This window comes from Choloepus didactylus, chromosome 27, assembly GCF_015220235.1.
Source record: "Choloepus didactylus isolate mChoDid1 chromosome 27, mChoDid1.pri, whole genome shotgun sequence".
NCBI lineage: Eukaryota > Metazoa > Chordata > Mammalia > Pilosa > Megalonychidae > Choloepus > Choloepus didactylus.
Window position 1 is genome coordinate 2423341 of NC_051333.1, and position 27221 is coordinate 2450561.

The 27221-nt window shown below is 42.3% G+C and overlaps 1 protein-coding gene across 1 annotated transcript; it reads left to right on the plus strand.

Annotated features, from left to right (window-relative positions):
• The first annotated feature begins 586 nt into the window (after positions 1-586).
• Positions 587-26749, plus strand: NLRP13 (NLR family pyrin domain containing 13). The gene is given in 12 exon segments (XM_037820513.1): positions 587-640; positions 748-1048; positions 3526-3585; positions 9255-10830; positions 11373-11543; positions 13335-13502; positions 16526-16696; positions 19141-19271; positions 19274-19310; positions 19947-20117; positions 25185-25312; positions 26730-26749. Coding segments are annotated over 12 exon segments (2988 nt in total).
• The last annotated feature ends 472 nt before the right edge of the window (positions 26750-27221 follow it).

Genomic DNA, 27221 nt, shown 5'->3' on the forward strand with positions numbered 1-27221 from the left:
GGCTGGGGGAAGGGAGATGGTGGCCGCTGCAGGGAAGCTCTCTGGTCTTCATGATGATCTGCCAGCCTCTTCTTCTGGCTCCTCTATAGATGCTGCACAGTGTTTCCCTAGACTCCAGTGTTGCAAAGTATTTCGGACAGTTCCTGCCAGTTCTGTAGTAGTTTTAGTGGAGGGACTGATTCCTGGCACCTCCTACTCTACTGTATTCCCCCATCCTCACTCTTTTCCTTCATTTTTGAAGGGCATCGTCACTGGACATAGAATCTCGGTTGGCAGGTTTTTAAAAACTCTTTTCTCTTTGCAGGAATTTATAGATGTCATTTTATTGTCACTTTTATAAAATATAGATAATAAATGTACCTGATTGTTTGGAGAGTGGAATAAGGGTAACACTTCATGGTGTAGAGTAAATATTTAGCATTATTTATTCCTTCTCCTTATAACTGAGTGCCTCGTCTGTGCCAGGCTAGGTTCTGGGGATATAGCTGAGAATGAGACAGGCAAGATATCTGTCCAAATGGAGTTGACATTCTTGTGGAAGGGAGACAGCTAAATAAGTGTACAAATATGGTTAGAGAGAAGTGCTATGAAGAGACGAAATAAACAGAGTAAATGTACAAACCTGACAGCTTTAGAAGAGGTAATAGTCATGGCTTATGATTTTAACTCTACTTTTCTACAGGTCTTATTTGTTTTGTAAATGCAAACGTTCTTCAGTGAAACGCGGAATCTCCTGTGTGGGGCAAGAGGAGCTCGTCTGCCACCGCTTCTGTGGAAGACTGTACCCATGATGGGCTCCTGTCTTATCTGACCACCCTGGATCAGTATCAGCTGGAGGAATGCAAGCTTTGCCTCCAGAATGAACAGTTGTTGCTTAGGAACTTCCGGCCGATTCCCTGGGCAAACATGAAAGCCGCTGATCCCAGGAATCTGTTCTTTCTTCTGAGTGAACACTTCCCGGGATGGCAGGCATGGCAGGTGGTCCTCAGCGTCTTTGAGAACATGAATCTGACCTCACTTGGTGAGAAAGCTAGAGCAGAGATGAATGGTGAGTGGGCTAGGGGCTGTGGGACTGGTTTTCAAGAAGAAATGAGGGGGAGAGAGAGAAGGAGGTCTGTCTGGTGCTCACGGGAGCAAGGAGATTGCAGCTGAATTTTTATTGGGCCATCCCAAATTGCTAAGAATGAAATTCTGTAATTGTCTATGAAGGCTTAAAGTGATTTAAAGTTCTAGCCTGGGATGAAATGGTGATCAAAAGCAAGAAGGGGGAAGTGAAAGAAGTACAGTCAGTTCTGCTTTAAGACTTGCTTTGAAAATGTAAATTTGTTCCAGTGCGGTTGATGTATTAGCAAACAGTTTGAGCCTATCACAAATTTCACCTTTGCTTATGCATAGTTTTGTCTATGAGAAATACAAGGTGAATGCAGTAAACTGCACATTGCTGATACTGATCAAAAGTGGTGGGTTCTCTGCCCAGTGTGCTCAAATGACCAATTCCTGAGACACTAGGGTTTCAAAGAGAGTAAGAGTTGCTAAGTATGAAGCAGAAGAGCAGACAGCCTATTGGCCTAAAAATCCATCTCCCCAAACTCCAGTAACTCTAGTTCTATAGTATCAAAGGCTGGGCAGATTTTAGGATAATGAGCACAATGGCTTGAGGTGATGGGGTTAGACATGATCTAATTATTGAGCATGCATAGATTGATTACATGCTTAGTTACAGAATGTATGTAAGAAAATGGCAGCCTTAATATGACGATGGGTGTGATTTCTAGTGTTATAATGAGGTATAGGTCACTTATAGGTTAAAGTCTAAGCTACTGCACAATATTGGTTAGATCCAACTTCATTTAGCAAGATAGTTTTGGAATTGAAGTGGGTTAGTTTTCGGCTGACCCAGGACCCTTCACTAATAAACATTAGGGGCTGTGTTTAGTGATCAACAGACTCTAGAGTTGAAAAACAGGATAAAGGAGTACAAGCGAGGGTCAGTCACAAGGTTTTTATAATCACAAAATAAAGACTATATAGTTCCATAATTATTATCAGAGATCAAGGCAGCTGGATTGCAATTCAGAAATTTCAGGTATTTCCCTCAGGTCACTCTAATATATCATAAAGTAAAAAGAAATATCTGCACAATGATTCAGTAATTATAATCATTTGTTAAATCCAAACTTCACGGTTACATAGCTAAGCCAAGTCATGTAGGAATACACAGAACGCACACAAGTGCGTGCCTTGAACACCTACCAGCTACCTGGGCATGAGCCACACGCTGCACATCCCACACGAGGGTGTTATAACCTCCATCCGATTTCAGGTCTCACTCCTTCCACCACTTCACAGACACCCACAAGCTGCCACCCTTCCCACACCTACTACCACAAGTGAACTAGGGTTTTTTATTTTTTTAAGGTAAAGTGTCATATTTACTATAGTATGTGCTCCCTAACCATTTAACATGTGTAAAACTGTGCTCCTGTTTTTATTAAGTTCCTATCTTTTAAAGGAAAGTATAATGGATTCTATTTTCCCATAAAACACTGTTTTTAGTTAAACTTTTTATTTTGAAATAATTTCAAACATATAGGACAGTTGCAAAAACCATACAGAGAACTCCAACATACCCTCCTCCAACATACCCAGAGCCACCATTTTAGCATTTTGTTAATTTGATCACTCTTTTCTTTCTTTCTTTACTTCTTTACTTCTTTCTTTCTTTCAGTCCTTCTTTCTTTCTATCTACCTCTCCCTCCCTCCCTCCCTCCCTTCCTTCCTTCCTTCCTTCCCATCCATCCATTTTCCATCTATCTAGCCATTCTTTTTTCCATCCATCCTTTTTTCCATCCATCCATCCATCCATCCATCCATCCATCCATCCACCCATCCACCTAGCCCTGTGGTTTTTGTTGCTCAATTTTACTTAATGTGGTGATTTTTTTGGAATGCCTATGTCACTTTATAGTAGAACCAACTGTATCTGAGACCTCTAGAAAATAATCCCTACCTATTACTGGTGCCTATTACAGGCCAAGCATTGATCTTAATGCTTTCTGTGCATTTGTACTTACTCTTCACTACACTCATAAGAGGTGCTATTTCAGTCTTACAGTCAAGAAAACTGAGGCACAGAGAGCTTAAGTAAATTGATCTGGGTCACAGAGCTGATGACTAGTAGAGCTGAGACTTGCACCCAGGTAGCCAGTGTCTTGAGGTTCTGTGCTCAACCACATACCACTTCTGCTCCAAAACAAAGAAGTGAGTTCTAAGAAGTAGGGATGGGAGTTGGCTACATTGAATCTTCCATATCAATGTCTTGGGTATTGAAGATTCTGAGTCATGGAAATTCAGGCTTTGTACATGGTCTGTATTTTGGTTGATGGAGCCTAAGAAACTGATTCCTTCAGTCTCTTCAATTACAAGCTTGGCAGATAAATTTTTGGTTCCACTGGGAGCCTCCATCATTCCTGCATGTTTACAGCCTGGGTTATTACAAAAACCCATCATCGCTGTTTATTTGAGAGAATATGCAGACTGAAGAGCCACGAGATCCAAACCAAGAAGAATCAGAAATTCTGGAAGGTGAGATAGGTTTGTACACTTCTTTATGATGATCAGGGAAAAATTGCTTGATGGAGAAGTTCATTTCATTAGATCCATATTTGCCCTGTAGTCTGAAAATTTTTTGAATTTCTTATATGAAATTAAAAAAATCTTCCTAACTAGCTCATCTAGCACTTAGTGAAGAATAATTTACCAGAAACTGGAAATTGTCTCTATTCCATTCTAAAATCATAGACACATATCTAATTATCAACTTCATTTTTGTTGCATTAATAGATATCTCTTCTTTTGTATGAATGGCCCTTTGAATACTTTTACTTTATAAAATAATACATGCATTTAAATATTAAGTTTAGTTTTATCAAAGATATGCACATACATTTGTATAATTAAAAAAGAGTCACAGAAATACAAAACCTATAATGAAAAGCATCAATCCTTTGCTCAACCCTTGAGTTCTAGTCCAGAGAAGCAACCACATTTTACTTTTGACTACTACTTTTGGTGTTTATTTCCATGCTCACAAATGATTAACATGTACTTCTATTTCTTACTTTTCCAATCAATCATCTACTGACTTTTTCATAGTAGATAAGCGTTTCTCTTCACTTCTGTCCTCCAATAAAGTTACCATCTATTTTTTTGGAAGGGGACAAAATCAGTGTTTAGTGTCCTGTGGCTATAAGTCAATGTTGATTTGAGTAACAAATTGTGATTGCAGGCTGTGTTAGTTTCCTAGGTCTGATGTAACAAACTACCACACATTAAGTGACTTAAAACAAGAGAAATGTATTCTTGCATAGTTCTGGGGGCCAGAAGTGAAAAATCAAGGTGTCACCAGGGCAGTGCTGCCTCCAGGGGCTCTAGGAAGGAGGGTCTTCCTTGATCTTCCATCTTCTGGGGCTTCAGCCCCCCTGGGCTCATGGCTGCGTCACTCCAATGTTTGCCTCTGTGGCCACATTCTCTCCTCTTCCCTCTGCCTCTCTCTTTTAAGGAAACCTGTGATTGCATTGAGGGCCCAGCTGGATACTTCAGGATAGTCTCCTCCTCTTAACCTTAAATTTTTTCACATCTTTGCCATATAAGGTAATATTCATGGTTTCTGGAGATTAGAACATGGATATATCTCTATGGCTACCATTCAACTCACTATACATACCATTTTGGGGGAACAGTTCTGTTTCTGTTTGAGTTAATACTTACTTCTTGCTTAGTTTTCTATACAATTATCATTTCATTATCCAAAATTCTTTGGGAAGTATAATGCAATCAAACACAGCAGGGTCCACCAATCCTTTATTTATTATTTGTAGACAGTTTCCTGAAGCACCACCATCTCCTCTAGTTTGTATTGGTGCCATGTAGCTCTTGTTCTAGAACTTTATTTACTCCTGGATTCCATTTTCTACTCTGCAATGTTGCCACCCTTTTTGTTTTCCTAAATCTCACATCTGTGTCTTTCTTACCACTGTTTCATAGAAGCCCATCCTATAGCAGCTCCTTGAGAAAGGTCAACATGAGATGGTAATTTTGAGACCTTGTTTGTTTGCAAATTTCTTTACTGTACCTTCATGTTTGATGTATGGTTTGAGTGCTATATTCCATGTTGAGAGTAATTTTCCCTCAAAGTTGGTGGTATTCAAATGTCTTCCAGCATCCAGTGCTGATAAATCTCTTGCCATTTTGATTCCTACTTTGTATGCAACCTATCTTTTACTCTATGGAAAACTTTTTAATTCTATCCTCGTGTTTAGAAATCTCACAGTGTGTCTAGGTTGTGGGCCTCCCCTCCTGGGCTGGGAATTAAGTGGATCCTTTGAATTTGAATACTCATGTTCCTCAGTTCTCAAATTTTCTTGAGTTATTTCTTTGACCTTGGTCATTCCTTCTTGATTCTCTTTTTCTGAAACTCTAATTAGATGTTGTGTTTCCTGGGATTAACCTTTAATTTTCTATCCTATTCTTCCATCTTTGCTTTCATGCTATAATTTGAAAGATTTCTTCAACATTGTACCCTAAGTTCCATTAAGTATATTATTTAGTAATTGTGTATTATTTGAAAATTTAAAAAAATTATTTAAAAAAACATTTTATTTTGAAATAATTGCAAACTTGTAGGACAGTTGCAAAAATAATATAAAACCCATGCAGAGAACTCCAACATACACCCCACCTAAATATCCAGACCCACCAACTTTTAACATTTTGACACATTTTCTATATCATTCTATCCCTACCCCTCTCTACCCCTAAGCTTTTTTTGTTGTAACATATATACAACTAAAAAATTCCCTTTTAACCACTTTCAAAAGTACAGTTCAATGGTATTAATTACATTCACAATATTGTGCTACCATCACCAGCATCCACTACCGAAATTTTTGTCACTTCAAACAGAAGCTCTGTATCCATTAAGCAATTTCTTTCCTTTCCCTCAACCCTTGGCCCCTGGTAACCTGTATTCTAGTTTCTGACTTTGTGAATATGCTTATTCTGCTTATTTCATATAATAATACAGTATTTGTCCCTCTGTGTCTGGCTTATTTCATGCAACACGATGTCTTCAAGGTTCATCCATACATGTTGTAGCAGATATCAGGAATCTCTTTCTCTAGTCAGAGGAATATGATTAAGTAAAGAATACAAAAGGTACAAAGTGTTTAATATTTCAAAAAAAAATCTCCCAACTTCTGTATAACAAATTCTGTGATGGTAACCACTTTTAACAGTTTGGCTGTTACATTCTTCTAGCTTTTATTCATCAATTAGATCACATAGTTTCGTGTTGACTTCTTGTTACTTGATATCTTGAATACATCTTTATATAAGTGCAGATCAACTTCATTCTTTGGTAGCTACATAATATCCATTTGTATGACTGTCATGGTTGATATTTAAGCTCCTCTCCTGTTGATGGAAGTCTAGGTTTCCAGGTGTGTTTTTTTTTAATTATAAAACAATGCTTTGATAGACATCCATTACATATTGTGCACTCAAAGTATTTCTGTAGAAGAAATTCCCAAGTTAAGAACTCCTAGAGCAAAAACCATAAGTAATCCAAACTTTGAAGTCAAACTGATCCTCTGAAAGGCTGTGGAATATATCCCCAATGATACTGTCGGTGTCTGTTTTTCTGTTCTGCTATCAACACAGATTCTCTCAAATACTTTCCAAATTGATAGAAATATTGCTTCAATTTAATACTTAATTTGCATTCATTTTATTAGAAAGTTGAAAGTCTTAATTGCTTTTAGCCTTTTCATTTCTTGCACATTATCAATTTTTTGCAAAATTGCTTTTAGCCTTTTCATTTCTTGCAAAATCCCCCATCCACGTTTTTCTTTTAGGTGCTTGTTCTTATTGACTTGTAAGAGTGCTTTGCATGTACAAATGAGCTCTTGGTCTGTTACATGGATTGCAAGAATTTTCTCCCAAACTGTTTTTTTTTTGTTTGTTTGAATTTATGTATGATGCTTTTGTACTCAGCTTTAAAAAAAACTTCTGGATGACAAGACTCATTCCCAAGTTAGTCAGATCAAAGGATCAGTGAAGTCACCTCTGATACAACCCTCACAACAATTTTGGGTCTAATGGAGGTTTAGACCACCAAACCCTTTTGCTGCATTGAAGAGAAATAGTGGCAGCAACGGAGAGACAAGGTTGGACCTGTTCTGAGTGAGCAGATCTTATCCTTTTACTCCTTCGGTACATGAGATTCATTTCTCAAAAGTCCAGTGATCAAGTTTTGTGATTTGATCAATCCAAGATAATAGTCCTTTTTCTGGTGGTGGGTTAAAGCACTAGACGTCTGAACATGTGAGAAATTCTAGCCTTCAGAGACCTTTGATTATCTGAACAGAATGCTACCCCTGAGAAGGAATCTAGGGCCTATCTGTGTAACTTAGTTTCAGCAGATAAAGGAAGTTTTCTAGTTATTTGGAAGCTGTAGGCAAAGGAACTGAGGTTCAAAGAAATTAAACACTGCTAAAGTGTCACAGTTATAAGTGTCAGTTCTAAATCTTGAAGAAAATTTGAAGGCAGCTCTCATATATTACTCTCATGCTTTTTCCACTAGGAACTTTATATATAAAGTGTATATATGTTATATATATATATGTATGTATGTATGTATGTATGTATTATATTCCTGGTGAACAAAATCATCATCCACCTAAATGTTCAAACAAAAAACCTGGATACTTGCATAACTCTATTTTCCTTGGGACCCCCTTGTTCTAAATCAATAGTTCTATTGGGTCTACCCTCAGTATATATTGAAAATCCATTTATTTCTACTACCCCCTTCTACCCTATCAGTATCACTGAGATAACTTAGTAGCTTCCTACCTTGTCTCCCTATTTCCTTTCATGCAAAGATGTGCCATAACCCATTCTCCACAGAACAGTGAACTTTTTATTTTAATCATCATTTTATTGAGATATATTCACATACCACGCAGTCATACAAAACAAATCGTACTTTCGATTGTTTACAGTACCATTACATAGTTGTACATTCATCACCTAAATCAATCCCTGACACCTTCATTAGCACACACACAAAAATAACAAGAATAATAATTAGAGTGAAAAAGAGCAATTGAAGTAAAAAAGAACACTGGGTACCTTTGTCTGTTTGTTTCCTTCCCCTATTTTTCTACCCATCCATCCATAAACTAGACAAAGTGGAGTGTGGTCCTTATGGCTTTCCCAATCCTATTGTCACCCCTCATAAGCTACATTTTTATACAACTAGAACAGTGAACTTTGAAGTATGTAAATTATGGCTCATTACTCCTTTGCAACAAAGCTCTTCCTGGTCTAGCCCCTTCCTACAGCTGAGCTCCCCCTACCAGGCCCCTGAGTCATGCACCATAGAGTGTACTCACTCCTATTTTGGGGCGTTCCCACTTGCTGTCCACCCTGCCCGAAAGCGTCTTCTTCTCGTCTTGGACCGACTTCTGCTCGAGATTAAGGTGCCAAGAGTCAGTGCTGAAGCCTCTACTTCCCCACCTCTAAAAGCGTTTTCTATTCCTCTCATGGCACCCCATATTTTTCATTTGTATCTATCATCAAGCCATTTAACTGTCTCTGCTTTCAAATATGATTATGGTAACATATAGGTAACATAAAGTTTGCCATTCTAACCCTTTCTAATTGTGTGATTCAGTGGCATTAATTACATTCACATATTGTGCTACATCACCACCTTCCATTACCAAAACTTTTTCATCACCCCAAACAAAAAGTCTGTTCCCATTAAGTAATAACTGTAATCTCTGATCTATTTTCTATCTCTATGCATTTGCTTATTCTAGATGGTTCCTATAAGTGAAATCATATAATATTTGTCTTTTTGTGTCTGGCTTCTTTCACTTAGCAAAATGTTTTCAAGGTTCACTGATGTAGCATGTTATCAGAAATTCACTCCTTTTCATGGTGAATAATACTCCATTGTATGAATATACCACATTTTAAAAAGTCCATTCATCTGTGGATGGAAAGCTATCTCTACCATTTGCAACTCTGCACACTACATCTTCACCAAAAATATCCTTGAAGGCAGTGATTATTTATCTTGTTTAGAGCTTTACATATGAACTCTGATATTGAATTATTCCTAACTTTAAAATTCATTCTGTCCACTGTTATGTGTCTTTTTTTTTCTTGCCTCACTTCCGTTTTAGGTCACAGAAGAAAATACAGAGAGAGGATGAAGGCTCAAATACTGGTGACATGGAACAATATCCCTTGGCCTGAAGATCATCTATATCTCCGCAGTGTGACAGAGAAGGGACATGAAGAACTGAAGAGCCTCCTGGATCCCAGCGGGGCGGGAGCTCTGGCTCACACAGTAGTCTTGGAGGGTAGGGCAGGGGTTGGCAAAACCACGCTGGTGATGAAGGCCATGTTGCACTGGGCAGAGGGCTGTCTCTTTCAGCACAGGTTCTCCTATGTTTTCTATCTCAGCTGCCATAAAATGAAAGAGATGGAAGAGACCACCCTTGCTGAGCTGCTTTTCTTGGACTGGCCCAACTCTCAAGCCCCCATCAAAGAGCTCATGTCTCAGCCTGAGAAGCTGCTGTTCATCATCGATGGCTTTGAGGAAATGACTGTACCCTCCAACTCAGTCGACAGCCCTCCTTGTACAGATTGGCACCAGAGGCTCCTGGTGACCAGACTCCTAGTGAGCCTGTTGAAGAAAAAGTTGGCTCCCATGGCTACCTTACTGATCACCACCAGGATTGTGAGTAAGGAAGATCTTCAAAACTTGTTGGTGAATCCATGCTTTGTGCTCATGCAGGCAGACCAGGAGGAGTACTTCATCAGGCAACTTGGAGACCAAAAAGAAGCCAAGAAAATTTTGCATTGGTTAAGAAGACATGAAACTCTGCTTAATTTGTGCTCTGCTCCCATGGTGTGCTGGACCGTGTGTTCTAGTCTTAAGCAGCAGAAGGTGAGAAATGGTGCTCTCTGTTTGAGTGCCCAAACCACCCCAAGCCTGTATGCCTGTTTTTTCTCCAACTTGTTTGCAACTGCTGATGTGAATTTGGCAGATCAGAGCTGGCCAGAATGATGGAGGGCGTTCTGCTCTCTGGCTGCAGAGGGGATGTGGTCCGTAACCTTCACATTTAACAAAGAGGATACCCAGCACTGGCACCTGGAAGCACCTGTTGTTGATTCTCTCTTCAAGTTGAATATTCTTCGAAAGGTCAGTGACTGCAAGGACTGCATTACTTTCACTCACTCAAGTTTCCAAGAGTTTTTTGCCGCCATGTTCTATGTACTAGTGGGAACTGAGGGATTCCTTCGTGGTTCTACGAAGTATCAAGAATTGAGGGCACTACTGAGTGATGTCTTGATTGACACAAATATCTATTGGAATCAAATGGCTCTCTTCTTATTTGGTCTTTTACAAAAAGACCTAGCAAGAGAACTGGAGGACACTTTGCATTGTAAAATATCTCCCAGGATAAAGGATGAATTATTGGAGTGGGCAGGAGAATTTTATGAGCTTGAAACTGCCTCTATCCAATTTGAATCTCTACAAATTTTTCACTACCTATGTGAGACTCAGGAGGAAGACTTTGTAAAGCAGTTTTTGGTTCACATATTTGAAGTTGACGTTGATATTTTCAGGAAAATGGAACTCCAAGTGGCTTCATTTTGCCTAAAGCACTGTCAAAGGTTAAATAAGCTAAGACTTTCTGTCAGTGGTCCCATCTTTCAAAGGCAATTGGCTTCTGACTCCAAAACTCCAGAGTGAGTAATGTTAACCCATTTATTCCCCAAATTTCTCCCACCTTCACAGGCTCTACTCAAGTTATACCTTGAAGAGCCAGGAAATCTGTTTTTGTTATTATTTGATCAACTGTTATGTTTGGTCAAACATTCTAGATAAGCTCCAAGCTGACAGAATATCTTCCTTTAGCTTTCATGTAGGATTGACTGGTTACATTTAATTGATATACTTAGAGGTAGATCTTCTCTCTTAGGTGCTGAAGACTGAGGGTTTATGTATCAGGGATTGTGCTAAGACATCTACTTGCCTCTAACTTATACCAGTGACTGAAAGCGTGGTATGTGTTCTCATGTTCTTTCTTGTTTAACTCTCAAACATACAGCAAATATCAGTTCTATTTTGGTGGAAAAATTAAAGCTTTGAGAAGACTAATTCCCTTTTAATTTGGAATATTAGTAAGATGAGTGGTCTAGGGTCTGAAGTAGTAAGTATTCAATACATTTAGGTGTTCTCTTTCTCTCTCTGCATGTATGTATGTATGTGTGTCTTTCTCCTTCATAAGGTCAAGCTGTGTTGATTCCAGGATACGTCAGTGGCAGGACATTTGCTCCATGTTTGGCACAAATGGAAATGTGAGTGAGTTGAACCTGAGTAATAGCAAGCTTAGTGGTTCATCCGTGAAGATTCTCTGTGCTGAACTAAGAAATCCAAAGTGTAAGCTCTGAAAACTCATGTCAGTGTGAGATTCTTCACGGTTCAAGAGAATCCCATAGGAGAATAGCCCAGGTTCTTTCTTTTGATGGCCTCAGAGAGTCTCTGTTTGCCAGAAAATAAGCTAGGTGCTTGTAAGAATAAAATTTAAAAACTCTACTTGTATTTTTGGAACTGCTACTTAAGCAAAGTAGGTTGAAATTTTAAAAATGACAATCCCTTATGAGTGATCTTGCACTTGAGGTACAAATAGACAAACTAAATTTTTCTTAAGACCTTTGAATGAGGCAGCTGTTTTGAGCCAGATGTGAAGGGTTAGAAAACCTCTAGGAAACAATGGGGGCAAAGCACTGGAGAAAAACTGAAGGCATTCAAAGTCCGTGAGGAGTGTTTTTTGTCTTAAAGAAAGTTAAGTAGTTTGTGGCAGGACATTTATTCATGCAAAGCACCCTTTTTGAGCATCTATCATGTGTCAGTTACTGCCCTCAGTTCTGAGGTTACAGTAGTGGACAAATCAGACAATTCCTGCCCTTGTGCAGTTTACACTGGGTTGGCAAACAAACAGAATAAGCAGTATAGAAAACAGTGACATCTCCCGAAGAAGAAGAAAATTGGGTCAGGGACTCAGAATGGGTATGTGTGGAGGGGGCTGGTTTATAATTTTATTTTTTAATTTTTTTGTTTACTTTTTGAGTATATTTTATTTTATTTTTGTCTTTATTAATTTTTTTTTTTTTTTTGGTTTATGGTTTATAATTTTTGATATGGAAGCCAGAAGGGCCTTGCTGAAAAGATACTGGAGTAAAGACCTAAAGGAAGGGAGAGATTGAACCGTGTGGGTACCGGGGGAAAGAGCATTCCAAGCAGAGAAAGAGCAAGAACAAAAAGGCCCCAGGGGGAGAACGTGCCTAGTACACTCAGATGGCAGCAAGGAGGCCAGATTAGTACATGAGAGAAGCAAGGGAGCGCACCCTCACTGGAGACGGGGCGTAGTTTTGGACTGAAGCCACTGGTCCTCTAGCATGTTGCAAAAAAGAATTATAACAGGGTCTCGAATATGGCTTGCAGATAGGGAAACCCCAGCAGATAGAGCGGACCTTGTGGGAGAAGCCTTGTTTCTGATAAAGGACCGAGTGAGTAATACTTGGAGCTGGACTGAGATGGAATTTGGGTGGACACTCGGGAGTCTAGGGCCACTAATTCCATCCTCTTCTTCCTCCATTGTGTCATGCCTGAAGGTCTAAAAGTTAGACGTATGCATTGAGTTAACCACTAATATCAAAAGATTTGATGATGATGACTTTCCTCAAACCTCAATGTATTGAGTGAGCTAAATAATGGGAATAAATAAATGAAACACATGGGAAGCAGGCTCAAGCTGCCTTTTTAAAATTAACGTTGTCTCAAATTTGCTCCAATCACTTAGCCCTGAAGATAAGGAGAAACAAGTTCAAGAGAAAGCAAGAGAAGAGCATTTCCCTCACCCGGCCTTTCTGGGGTTGGGTGGGTGTCAACTCCCTGGCGGGAAAGGCAGTGGCCTCTTCATGGTGGATTTCTGGAAGAAAAGAGAAAGAGACTGACTCTTGACTCATACATCCTGCTGAGCTTAGTGACTCTTCTGGGCGTCTGTTTTAGATTTCCTTTTCAAACGTCATTACCATGACGAAACATCCTTGTCTTAATGCCTCTTGTGCCAGTGCATCCCTAGGGGGTGTGTATGTGTGGGGTGGAGGGTGAGGTGAGAAGCAGATGTTGGGCCTGGAGGTCAGACCCCCCCCCCCCCCCCAGTTTTCTTGCTCCTTTCCTTCCTCAGGTGTAAATCCATGACCCCCGTGAGGGCTCTGAGGGAGATTGCACTTGCCATTAATGGTAACAGGAAGCTGACCCATCTGAACCTGAGCTCTAATAATCTGGGGATTATCGTGGCCAGGCTGATTTTTAGAGCCTTGAGGCATGCAGCCTGCAGCCTCAAGTATCTATGGTAAGTCTGCGGTTTTTCACATGCTTCAGGTGTCCCCTAGGGTCAGTGATTCGCTGGGAGGACTGAAGGGAATGAGCATTATAGCAAAAGGATGCAGGGGAAGATGAGCAAAGGGAGACGGTGCAGGGGGCAAAGACGGCAGGAAACCAGGCACAAACTTTCAAGAATCCTCTGCCAGTGGAGTCACACAGGACTCGCTTAATTTCCCCAGCAACAAGTTGTACAACATATGTGAGCTTCCCTTCTAACAGGGAAGCTCGAAGAGACTCAGTGCCAGGGTTTCCACTGGGGGCTGGTCACGTCGGCACCCTCTCTCTGCCTGGCACATACCAAGATTGCAGACTCCCCGAAGGAAAGCAGGTGATCAGCAGAGAGCACATTGCTAGGGAGCCATGCCTAACAGTTATGTGGTAGGAACCCTCCAAATATCCAAGTTCCCAGACACCAGCCAAGGGCCAACCTTGCATGCAGACCTTTTGAAGGAGAGCATCTCAGGCCAGCTGTGTTCCCTCTTCTGCACGCCAGGGAAGCCACTGCAGCAAGTGACGGGATAACCATGTAGATTTTCCATTCATGAGTTTTTATCAGCATGACTTTCAGCCTACTTCTTTGTGTATGATGGTACTTCAGGGGCTTTAGGGAGGGTTTGTCATCTAAACCAGGCAAACTGGAATGCACTGTCCCCCAGCTTTAGGAAACTTCTTTTCTAGTGAGAGTCCAGCTCTGCTGCATGGGACTGTGCACCATTCATTGGTACCATATCTAAGGTGTGCCAATTACTTCAACACCCTTCTAGATTTGTGTGTCTGCTTCAAATTGCCAGATGACTCTACTTGTTTCTGATCTGCACAAAGGTATCTTCTGTGCTAGGGGTTGCCCTGCAAGCTCCCTCTTAGGTGTAACTAACTTTCAATGAGTATTTTTATTTGTGCTGTTTGCATCTTTCAAACATTTATGATTCCTCTGCCTTCTTTCTCCTGGACCACAGTGATGCACGTAACTTGGAGGTCCCTTGAGAAAAACAGTCCTTCTACAGACAGTGAAGAACGCAGAGAGAGAGAGAGAGTCCTGTCAGTTATGTCCTCAGTCTCTCTCCTTTTCTTTAAAAAATATTTGCTTCAGTATTTTTTTTTCTGGCAATTTTCTTGAGGTACAGTCACATACCATACAGTCATCCAAACTGCACAATCAGTTGTTCACAATATCATCATATAGTTGTGTATTCATCACCACAGTCAATTTTTGGATATTTTCATTACTCCAAAAAAATAATAAAAATAAGAATAAATATAAAAATAGAAGTAAAAAGGAACACCAAAACAACCCATTCCCCCTATTATTCATTTACTTTTTTGGTTTGAATTTTTATTATTTACACGTAAGTCTATTCTCTCCCATGTTACACTTGTGAGCAGTGAGCATCCTGCTCACTGTGCTTTTTGTAAAATTTTAACATGGTTCAGATTTAAGTAGTTGAGTGAATATTGCCTTTTATCTATTAAAAAACTTAGCATGTGTATGTAGAATGCTTACAAAAAACCTATTTCCAAAAGACTGAGACTTTTTTACATTCTGCTTCTGACTTCACTCTCCCATTCAAATGTGTTCCATGAATATTAGTTGAATGAATTCCTACAGCATTTCCAGGCACTATATTTTTACCTGGGGTATCAAAGATTAACAAGGTGGAGTACCTGCCCTCAGGGCAGTGATTTATTTAGGGGAAACCATGTGGACATTGATTATTAAGGAACTCACTGCGTTCTGGGCACCGTGCCGCACGGTCTACACACGTCGTCATTCAGTTGTCATGACGACTCTGGCTCTCCCCATTTTTGAGATGAGAAAGATGTTGTTCTCTCCCTCCACCTCCTTCCCCTCTGTCTATCCCTCCTCTACTTCTCATATTCAGGGAAATATCCTAATCTGTCACTGAAAGGTTTTTAATGAGTCTTACAGGTATGTTGGAGCAGGAGGAAACTAGAGGTATAGATGTGGTTCTCAAACGTTACTGTGAACCAGAATCACTCAGGGGGCTGTTAAAACACAGAGTTTGGGAACCCACCCCCATCGATCCAGCAGGCCTGGGGCGCGGCCTGAGAATTGTTTCTGAGGGGCTCCCGGATGCTGATGCTGCGGGCGGGTGGGCCACCTCGAGCAGCAATGGCTTGGGGCTGTCCGCCTGTGCAGGGATGAGGACGGGGAGGAAGTCTGACTGTATTCATGGATCAAGCTGGCCTATGGATGCAGACAGTTATTCCCGAGACAACTGCTCACCCTGGGGCTCCCTTGACAGGTTGGAATTGTGCGGCCTCACCTCTGCTGTTTGTCGTCATCTCTTTTTGGTGCTCAGCAAGAACCAGAGCTTGAGCTTTCTCAGCCTGGGGGACAATGGTCAGTCTGACTTTGGGGTGAAAAGACTGAGCAGGCCCTTGATGATGTCTAAGTGCCCCTTGAGGGAGCTGTCATAAGTCATGCTGCTTTCTCTCTGCACGTTTGAGGGTGGGACTGGGGAGGCCCCGGGCATGTGTTTTGGGGAGCGTTGGGAGTCCACTTACTGAGTTTTATCTATCGTGTTGACACATTACTTTTCTGCTTCTTTCTTCTCATCTCTCTCCTTAGCTCTCAATCTTGGCCAGCTTTGTCCCCACTCTGGGTGGGGTTGTTTTGCCAGTCTCCTCTTAACCCAGTGATTCTCAGCTGGGGATGATTTTGCCTCCAGGGCACATTTGGCAGTGTCCTGTTGTCACAGTTTGGAGGAGGATGCTGTGGCATCTAGTGGGTAGAAGTCAGGGATGCTTCTAACATCCTACAATACACAGACCTGCCGCCACAGCAAAGAATGATCCAGCCCTAAGTCTCTGTAGTGCCAAGGTTGAGAAAACCTGTCTTCACCTACCCTTTCTTCCTCCTTAAAGCTTTTATTCTTTATCCAGTTTAATCTTTCCATGTGTCTGGGTTCCAGCTGTGTGGCCCAAGGGGCTGAGGGTCTGAGTCTTGCTCTGTGTCCACACATCCTACAGGCTGGAGAAATGCAATCTGTCGGCAGCCAACTGTCAGGATCTTACCTCACTCCTCACCAGCATCCAGAGAACGACTAGCGTGTGCCTGGGATTTAATAAGCTCCAAGACGATGGCATTAGGCTGCTTTGTGCTACCCTGGCTCACCCCGAGTGTACTTTACAGAGATTGGTGTAAGTCCTTCCTGGTTCTGGTTTTGGAAATGGCTCTAATGGGGGTAGGCATCGGGGAGAACAATGGGTTCATTTGGGACCCATTTATATCATGAAAACTCACATTCATTGAGTATTTAGTGTGTGCTGGGCATTGTTCTAAAACACAGGTTCTGAGCAGAACTCCAGAATTGCTGAATCAATTATGGGGAAGGGGGCATCTGTCAAGAAGTTTATTTTTAACAAGGACACCACAAAATCATGATCATTTCATTCAACCAATGTCTGAATTCCTGTTGTCAGACATAGAGATAGACACAGAAGTTGGGGTGTTGGAGAAGACGGACAAGCTTCTGGTCCTTGTGAAGGTTACAGTGTTCAATATTTCAGTGTTTCTGATATGAGGGAAAACAAAGCAGAGTCAGCAACAGAAAGTGGTTTCCCAGTCAGGTCTTCTCTGGACAACCCATCTGGGGATGTGATGCTTAAGCAGATACAGAAAGGGAGGGACCCGAGGCAGAGAGAAGGAACCATGGGGCAGAGACCCAAGGTTGGGAACCTAGTGTGGCTAGAGTGAAGGGAGGGAGGGGGACAGAGGTGGGGGTGAAATGGAGAGGCAGGAAGATGCCTGGAGTACCTGAGTCTCGTAGGAAGCCGTGTTTTGCTTGGGGTGCACCATGGATCGGATCATGTGTCTCACAAAGACATGGTCAAGCCATAACCCCAGTCCTGTGGATTTGAACCCATTCATAAATGAGATTTTTGAAGATGCTATCAGTTAAGATGAGGCCCAACTAAATCAGGGTGGGCCCTAATCCGGTATGAGCGGAGTCCTGTGAGCACAGGAAGTTTGAACGTGTGGTAGGAGTGAGGAGGAGGAGGCCGACGGCCATGGGGTGGAGACAGCGGCTGAGACACGGGCTGCCAGCCATCCCCACCAGAACACGGCAGACTTCAGGGAAAGCAGGACCTGCTGATTGCTTTTGGACTTCCAGCCTCCAAAGAGTCCTGTTGTTCAAGCCAGCCAGCCTGCGATACTTGTTACAGCAGCCCGGCAAACTGAGACGGGTGAGACGGGAATTCGTCAGAGGTTTGGGAGTTGGGGGGTGATATAATCTGCATACTCTGAAAAATCACCCAGGACTATGCACAGCAGGAGCAAAAGTGCAAGCAGAGAGTTATGTGACTACTCCTGTAACCAGGCACCAGGAGATTAGAGAGTCGGCTCGGGGAAGCAGTAGGATTTCAAGATATAGTTGAAGGTAGAGCCAGTGGGACTTGCTGGTAGATTGGAGGAGGTTTAGGAGCGAAAGTCACCAAGATCTCCCAGGCATCGGGCCTGGCAGCTGGGTGAAGGGTGGTGCCTTTTGCTGACATGGAGGTGGGAGGCGGGAGGGGATTGGAGTGTGAGGAGTTTGGATGGGACCTGGGAGCTTGAGATGCCCGCTGAAGAACCCCGTGGAGACGCTGTGTCGGCGGATGTATGGAGGGGTCTGGGACCCAAGGGCATTGCTGGGCAGTGATGAGGGTCCACTAGCGGCGGAGGATGTAAGCCGACATTATTCAGAGCTCTGCTTCTCCAGCCGCATTCTGCTGCTCCGGTGCAGGTTTGTAATGCACGGGGGGGTTGGGTTTTCCTGGCATCGGACACTTGCCAGTGAGTATAAAAGAACAAAAAAGCCTCATGGTCTTGATGTGTGTGCAGTGGGGTAATTAGGGACTTGGGAGTCGGAACCAAGGAGGACACGAGTGAGCAGCACTCACTTCACATTGGGTCTCAGAGAACAGGGATGTGAATAGGTATTTGATATGTATGCATGTAATATAAACTAAAAAGTTAATATACATGTATAATGATTATATCATATAAGATATTTATATAGAAAATATTATCTAAAATCTCAATACAGCATATTGTGTTATATAATAGGCTATATAGCGTCTCTATGTATTATATACCTAATGTCTATTGTAACATGTATTGCTCACTTACTATTTGCTAGGCACTGCCTAAACACTATATTTGGTGGCTCATTTAATCCACAACTCTGAGCAGCCACTAAAACTCCACGTTAGCATGGAAGAAGTAAAGACTGAAAGGGAGAAGGTAGGTTTCCCTAGGTCATCAGCTGCGTGGGATTTGAACTTAGTCTGACTGCCCGGGGCCTGGGGTTTGCCTCCACCTGCCTTAGGGACATTTGATTTTTTTCCTTTATTTATTTTTTTTTAAGTCTGATCACTAACTGCTGCATTCCTGGCCCTACAGTTGTATACTTCTGGAGTGGGGGGGGATAGGTAGGCAGAGATGTCTGGTGTATCCTGCGGGGGGGCCCACAGCATCCAGGTCTGAAAATCAGGAGATGTGACGCAGGGAGCCACCGAGGGTCAACGCCAGGGAGGGATGGAGGTGCCCGTTCCCGGCTGTTTTTCTGAGATTCCGTCTCTGTGTGGCTCTTGCCCTGCAGGTTGTGGTTTTGCCAGCTTGGGGCCCCCAGTTGCAGGCACTTGTCGGGTGCCCTCCTCCAGAACAAGAGTTTGACGCACCTGAATCTGAGCAAGAATAGCCCGGGAGACGAGGGGGTGACGTTTCTGTGTGAGCCCTGAGTCGTGCCGATTGCAGCCTGCAGAGCCTGGAGTAGGTTTCGTCGCCTTCCCCTCGGTCGGTGGAGGGGAGGAGGGCCGCGCAGATCCACCCACAGATGACTGAGTGTCTGATGGGGTTCGAGTCCTGGGTGTAGACGTGAGATCCTTGTCTCTCCCACTCCGTCCCCTTCGCTTTACCCCTTTCTCTCTACCCCAACCCTTCAAATATTGACCTGGATTAATTATTTTGAATTTATTCCAATGTAATAATTCATTCTTGGAAATTTAGATCTGCCCTCATGTGAGATTCCTAGTGTCTTTTTCAGCTCAAATGTTGAGCTCAAAGACTGACACAACTTGTCCTGTGACATTCACGTGGGCTCTGGGCACTTGGGAGGTCAATGTCATGGAGAAAAGCCCTGCAACTGACAGGTCTCCAGACGCCAGGGGAGGGAGGCAGTGCGCGGCTGTTTCCCCCGCCTTCTCTCCATCTCAGGGGAATCTAGTGGAGCTCCCCGACCCACGGGGCCCCCTGACCTGCTCCCTGTCCTTTCTAGGGCTTGGGGTGAGAAGTCTGGCCTTGGCCTCTCTCCTTTCCTTGGAAGAAAGTGTTGGGCTGATGTACATAGAGCTAAAGCTCAAGGACTCAAGGGTTGTTTTTTCCTCTTTGTGTGTTTTTATTTTGCAGCTTGTCAGATTGTTCCTTCACAACGGAGAGCTGTCAGGAGCTTGCTAATGCCCTCAAGCACAGTCATAATGTGAGAATTTTGGATGTTGGGAAAAATGATCTTCGGGATGATGGAGTAAAACTACTGTGTGGGGCTCTGAAACGTCCAAGTTGTGCACTGAGCACACTTGGGTGAGTCGGTGCTGTTCTTGGCAAAAGACCCCTCCCTGCTCTCGGGGTGGGGAGAGGATAGTGACAGGGTCACCTGGGAAAGGTTCCCAGGTTGAACTGTGTCCTCCAGAAGACACGTTGACATCCTAATCCCCAGTGCCTCAGACTGTAACCTTATTTGGAAATAGAGTCATTACAGGTAGACTCAGGCAAGCTAAGATGGGGTCATACTGGAGAAGGGTGGGCCCTTAATCCATTGAGACTGGGTCCTGATCAGGAGGGCAGAGGAGACCGTGTGATGATGGAGGCGGAGCTGGAAGCCCCAGGGACGCCAGAAGCTAGGGAGAGGACTGGAAGGGCTCTGCCCTACAGATCTCGGACCTGTGGCCTCCAGAACCGTGAGTCAACACACTTCTGCTGTTTTAAGCTACCCAGTCTGTGGAGCTTCATTATGGCAGCCCCAGGCAACGAGAAAAAGTGTTAGAAGGAGAAAAATGGCAAGAACAAAGTTCTCCATTTAAAAATCTCTCCTGCTGGATGGTCAGCTCAAAGTTAGAGAATGTTTTTTTTTTACCCTCATTTTTGGAACATTGTAAATATTCTTTTTCTCAATCAGCACATTTTGGATATAAAATGCTGGAGATGGAACACACTCCCTGCCCTGAGAAGCTGTAGTGTCTAAGGGGAAGTCTGATTTTAACCACTCCGTGATACATGCTCAGCATACAAAGATGGTTTGTCCTTTGTCCTTTTGGCTAAACGCAGTTCTAAATAATAGCAATTTCTCATGTAGGTAGACAGTTCTGGGGTTGGCCAATTCAACAGCTTAGAAATGTTTTTGGAAAGGGTATTTGTTAGAATTTGCAAGAGGTTGTTGGATGAACCCACTCAACTCATCATGAATCTCCAGCATTTTTGGGGTTAAGTAGCTACCCCATTCAGAGATTGTTAAATCCACTGTGTAAATGCCATGATTTCAGTTGCTGGTTAAAGCACCAAGGCACTGGACTTGACTCTCTCGTAGGCTTTCTTTTTGTTAAAGACACGGATGGTTTAAGGTGCAAAAAAGCAAACTTTGGTTCTTTCATCCTGGCACTTTAAAATAAAAACAAACCATGACCCATAAACCAAATTCAGCCCACCACCTGCTTTCAGAGAGCCTGTGAACTAAGAATGGATTTTACATTTTTAAATGGTTGGTGGAAAAGAAGTAGTATATTGCATGACAAATGAAAATTATATGAAATTTAAGTTTGTATCCATAAAGTTTTATTGGAGCACAGCCATGACCGTTATTTTTTGCATATTGCCTTTGGCTGCTTTTGTGCTACAGTGGCAGAGCTGAGTAGTTTTAACAGAGACTGTATGACCTGCAAGGCCTAAAATATTTACTGTATGGCCCTTTATAGACGAAGTTTGCTGACCATTGCATTGAAGTACAATGTAGTACTATAAGCCTTGTGAAAGTACTGAGTTTAGAGGAGGGAAAAAAATAAATCTTTGGCAGAATTGCAGAACTAATCATCAAGAATGGATAGCAAACATGATGTGTGTGTGTGTGTGTGTGTGTGTGAGAGAGAGAGAGAGAGAGAGAGAGAGAGAGAGAGGGAGAATCATAAAGAGGGACCAGCTACAAATATTTCTAGCCCCTCCTCCATGTCCCCTGCTAATTCTTGCTTAGTCCATGACTTTGGGTTCAATCTCTAGGATCTTAATGCTTCTAGAAGGGACAAAATAAAATTCGTAGAAGAATATTGAATTTTTTTCCTTGATATCATCAGAATATTATAATTTTACCCTTAACATCTATTCTTTTACCCTCCCTAAAACTTTGATAGAAGAGTACAACACATATTGAAGGCCTACCTTGGGCCACACACTGTTCTGGGTGGTTTGTATAGTTTATCTTCTTTAATCCCATCCTGAAATCTTTTGAAGTATGGTAAATTATCTGCAGTTTGCAATAAGGAAACAGAGATACAGAAATCTAGACACTAAGTCTCTAACCATCAGGTGTTAACTTTTTGCCTATTTAGGTATCTTACAAGACAATTCTATTTCAAGTGGTTCACTGATTTTGTTGGAGCTCCTTCTTGATTTACTTTAAATACTGATACATGATAGTGGAGGAAAATTACACTTTGCTGTGTGTTTAGGATGACAACTGCCTACACTCCTTTCTACAGTAACCTCTTTGATAGGGAGAGAGCATGTGAATTTGCTCAAACTGTAGGGCTGAACCTTTCAACTTGGTAACCTCTAGTCACTCATGGCAATAAAAGTAAATTAATTAAATGAAAAGCTCAGTTCTGCAGTTGCAGTAGCAGCACTCCAGATGGCCGAGAGCCACGTGTGGTGAGTGGCTACCATATTGGATGTGCATTTACGGAACATTTCCATCATCACAGAAAGGCCTGTGGGGCAGCACTGCCTGGGACAGTAAACCGAACCCTTTACAGGGCTGGGAGCAGCGGAGTCAGTGAGGCAAAAAAGGACAAAAGAAGCCAGTGAATTTACCTGTAAGTTCATCCAGATCTTAATCACTAATAGGTACAAATAATGAATATCAAGTGAACACTTTAGAGTCATGAGATATTAATTATCAGAATATTTTATAAATCTTTAAATAAACACAAGCACACAAGGCCAGATTATAAATGTCCCTAAAGACCAAAACCCTGTAGCTTCTTGAAAATGCTCATCTTTTGCTTAACTGCAGTGCCAAATCTAAAAGAGTTTGGCTTACACGCATTTCAAATTGGGACATGCATCTTTACCTTTAAAAAAGGAATCATATAACGAAGCAGTTTACTGAGGCAGATTGTTTCCATAAAGGGGAGATTCATTTCCACACGAGTAACGAGGCTGGGATGGGTGAGCAGGTGATGGAGAACAGCAAGGTCTGTGCTTGAAGCGTTGTCAGTCTCTAGTGCTGGAAGCCACAGAACGAGGCAGCCACTACGCCCGGGAGTTTGGGAAAGACTTCGCTGAGGAGGCTAGGTTTTAAAATTTTCATTGTAATAACATATATCACACCCAATTTCCCATTTTGACCTCCTCCAAGTACAATTCTGAGGTCCTAACTGCATGCCCCCTCTTGTGATACCAGCACCACCATCCATTACCAAGACTTTTGCATCACCCCAGACAGAAACTCCCCATTCCCTGTGCCCCCCAGTCCTGGTAACCTGGAAAAGCAAAGCCTGGAATATTCATACAATGGAATATTATTCAACCTTAAAAAGACATGAGGTTCTGAGTCATGCAACAACATGCATGAAACTTAAGACACCCTGTTGATGGAAAGAGGCCACACATAACAGGACACATATTTTATGATTTCACTCATGAAATACCTAGAATAAGGAGGTTTTAGATGAAACATGAAGCGGGTCCCACTCCACCCCACCTCCATCACCCAGGCCCAGAAAAGAAGGGAGAGAACGTCCTTGGCAGGGGACGACAGCACGTGCCAGGGCTCAGAGGTGGGTTTGTGGGGAATGATGAAGAACACATGGTTGCAACATAGTGGTGGGTCTTTGTAAGGGTGTAAAACCGTGTAAAAATTTCTGTAGGGCAAGCTGTTGTGTGGATGCTTACTTTGTGCTTAGAAATGGGCAACACATTAAAGTCATCACTCCATCGTCCAGTGGGTAGGTAACAGGAGGTAGGTGCTTTCGTATACCCGTTTTACAGATGAGGAAACTGAGTCAAGGGACCCACTTAGCTGAATAAGCCAAGTCTGATTCTGAAGCCAATTGTTTTCATCGCTTCTCTGTGTGGCCTTTAAGAAGTAAATTCAGGTACAATATTCTTTATCTTGTAGGTAAAGGAGGGGCCACCAGATTTCTGCAAGTAAGTTAGGGTCATGCGTATGCTTTAGAAAGACATCTGGTCTAGTTTTAAGCCCTTGCTCTCTTGGTAAGTTTAAGGAGAGGCAAATGTGAGTAAAACATTTGCAACAATTATTGCACTGTCTTTAATGATGAATCCCTTCCTGGTATTCCATATACTTTTATTTGACCCCATTCTCCAATGTTGTAGCCTCTAAAGGAGGCACGTGCACCTATATCTGTTGATACACATCTTTTGGGATTCCTGCATTTGTGTGCAGAGGGTTCCATATTCACTGTCTGGACCAGGGTTTCTCAATGTCAACACTATTGACATTATGGACTGGATGATTCCTTGTGTGGGGCTGTCCTGTGCCCTGTAGGATGTTGAGCAGCGTCCCTGGTCTCCACCCACCAGAGGTCAGTAGCGCCTCCCTAGTGGTGACAACCAGAAATGACTCCAGACATGGCCCAATGTCCCTGATGCAGGGGCAAAACCGCCCCCAGCTGAGAAACACTGGTCTAGAAGCTTAAAGGAGTTCTGTCACAGGTGCAAGATGACCTTGACAACATATGGTGGTTAAAACGGAGCCAAAGGTGTTAGACCTGACACATCGGGACATGTCTGTTGGACATTGGAGCCCACGTTTTCCCCATATCAAGCTCTTCCTGTCCCGTCAAATGGCACCTTTACTATGAAGGACCCTTCCTAATCTCCTCCTTCCTAAGGCCAACTTGCCTTCCCTGCACTCTTCTCCATCAAAATTTGCATATATAGCCACATGCCATATTTGTTTACAGATTTGGGTGGAAATTTCCACTGTGTTAAATTTATATATTGTCACCTTCATCATAGTATTTATCATATCTAGCACCCATATGTTCAAATTCCGTATTGTTGAATTTAAAAATCAGATAAAAATTGCAATTATGTGGCATCAGTGCTGTTTTAGCTATTTCCAAGGCCCTGTAAACTCACATCCACTTTATAGTAAAATGGTTCCTTTCACACTTGGGTAAGTTAAACTTCTGCTTCGTCATCCATCAAATGGGGTTTAAAATAGTATCTGCCTTTAAAGATAGATGTAGATTAAATGAGTTTTGCATAAACATTTAGACAAATGTCTGGCATGTGGTAAGCACTCAGTTATCCAGTCTGTTTTAGCAGTATTTTTCCCTAGATCATGTATTGCTTTCCTCTCTAATTTCTCAATCTCAGAGGACCGTCTTTCATGCTTCCTTCCCACACCCCTAGCTTGGAGAAGTGCAATCTGACCCCTGTTGGCTGCCAGTATCTCACCTCTGTTCTCAGCAGCAGGAGGAGCCTGACATCTCTAAACCTCATAGGCAATGACCTGAAGCCGGAAGGGGTGAAGACACTGTGTGACACCTTGAGAAAATCAACATGTAATCTATGAAAGCTCGGGTAATCCCCGCTGACCCTTTCACCAAGAGCCTGCTGAGACAAGGCTGAGTTAGCTAGGGTTTTGACACAAGCATAGAGCTTATCCTGCATTCAGTCTTCTCCTGGAGCAGAACTGGCCAATAGGATTTTGGTGACGATGGAAATGGTCTGTGTCTGTGTTGTCTAGTGGACTACACACTAGTTGCACTGGACACTTGGTAATTGATCATTTGAAATGGCTTAGAGTAACTAGAAACTGAATTTTATCTTACTTAATTTTAATTAATTTAAATTTAATAGTCACATGTGGCTAATGATACCATATTGGATTGCATGGTCCTGGTGACTTTTGGTTATTCTGGGAATTCCCTCATTTTCCTAATGTTTCCACCTTTTTTTTCCCATCAACATTTTTTCCCCAATGCTTGCCATGGTTAATGCTAGGAAACAAGACGGATGTGAGGCTTGTCCACATGGGTCTGACATTCTAGTTGGGAAGATGACAAATCTGAGACATGAAGTTGGTGTGAGTTGTCACGATTACTATGAGGGAAACTCTGGGTTGAGGTGTAGGAAAACAAGAGTGGCCAGGATGGTGGCGTAATTCATCTTGAGATAGAGGAGGTTGGGATTCACATGTCAGGAAGCACACACTGAAGGGGACCAGGGACAAAGGTAGGGGTGTTCCAAGGAAGTTGGAGTTAGCATGTACAAAGGCACCGAGGTTGGACTGAGCCTTCTGTGACCCCTCCAAGAACAGAAAGAAGACCACTTATCTGGAGCACTGTCTGCTTCATTCAGCATGTTGGAGAGAGAGCAGAAAGGCAAGCAGTGGTTTTTCTTCTAGAGAAAAACAGGTACATTTTAGCAGAAATCATCTCAGATGCCAAGGAACCTTACTGACTTTGGGAAGTCAGTCAAAATCTGTAGCTTGGGGATTTTGTGTTACAAACTTCACACTTAAGTGATGCATTTTTAAGAATTCTGGGGTGGCGATCAACCACAGGAAGTGAAATTTTCTCTCCTTTCCATTGTGTATAGGTGGCAGGAATGGTAGAGAGAACTTCTGATTAGTATCTAGATTTTCCTTCCCAATGAAGAGAATGCTCACATTTTATTTTTCAAAAATCTGTTATACACAGATTAATGATACAAATGAGAGGAACCCGTTAGGTTTATTTATACACTATGACAACCACAAGCTGAAGTAGTCTGGCCTGCCCTGGGTCTATTTTATCATCTTTCCTGTGGCTTTCTGATCTGTTGCCCTTCTCAGATCTCTTCCCCAACCTCTCTAGGTGAGGCAAGGGGTAAGGGATGTACCAACGTGAGGCTAAACAAAGTTAGCTTTAGCATGGGACACCATTTAAAAAATTTTACCTTATTTTTTTGCAGGCTTCAAAAAGACTTGCTAAATGTAGTGAGAGAGGAGACACTGACATTATCGAAGAAGGACGCCTTTCTGAGAATTACATATAGTTGGGATTTTAATGACCCTGAAGACACATGGTAGTGGTGATCCTTCTGCTTGGACGGCACAGCTTTCCCATGGGATGATCTTGGAGTAAAACCACCAGGAGCTCCCGACCGGTGTGTTGCTCAGATATCACTGGCCTTGGGGACAAATGAGCTGTTACCTCCAGAATGCTTTTTACTTTTACCAAGTCTCCAGAAACATAATCTGATACTGTCTTAGGCCCCGAAATCATAAGATGACTTTGCCTCAAGTCTCTTTTTGTCCTTCTTAGTTTTTTGTTTTTTTTTAATTCCTGAAAGTGTTGAGGGGATTCAATAAAGCAAAGGATATAAAATAAGTTTGAGGAAGCCTGAAGCCTCATTTCTCATGGATTGAAAGGTGGGCTGGATGCAATTATAATTTCATAACTA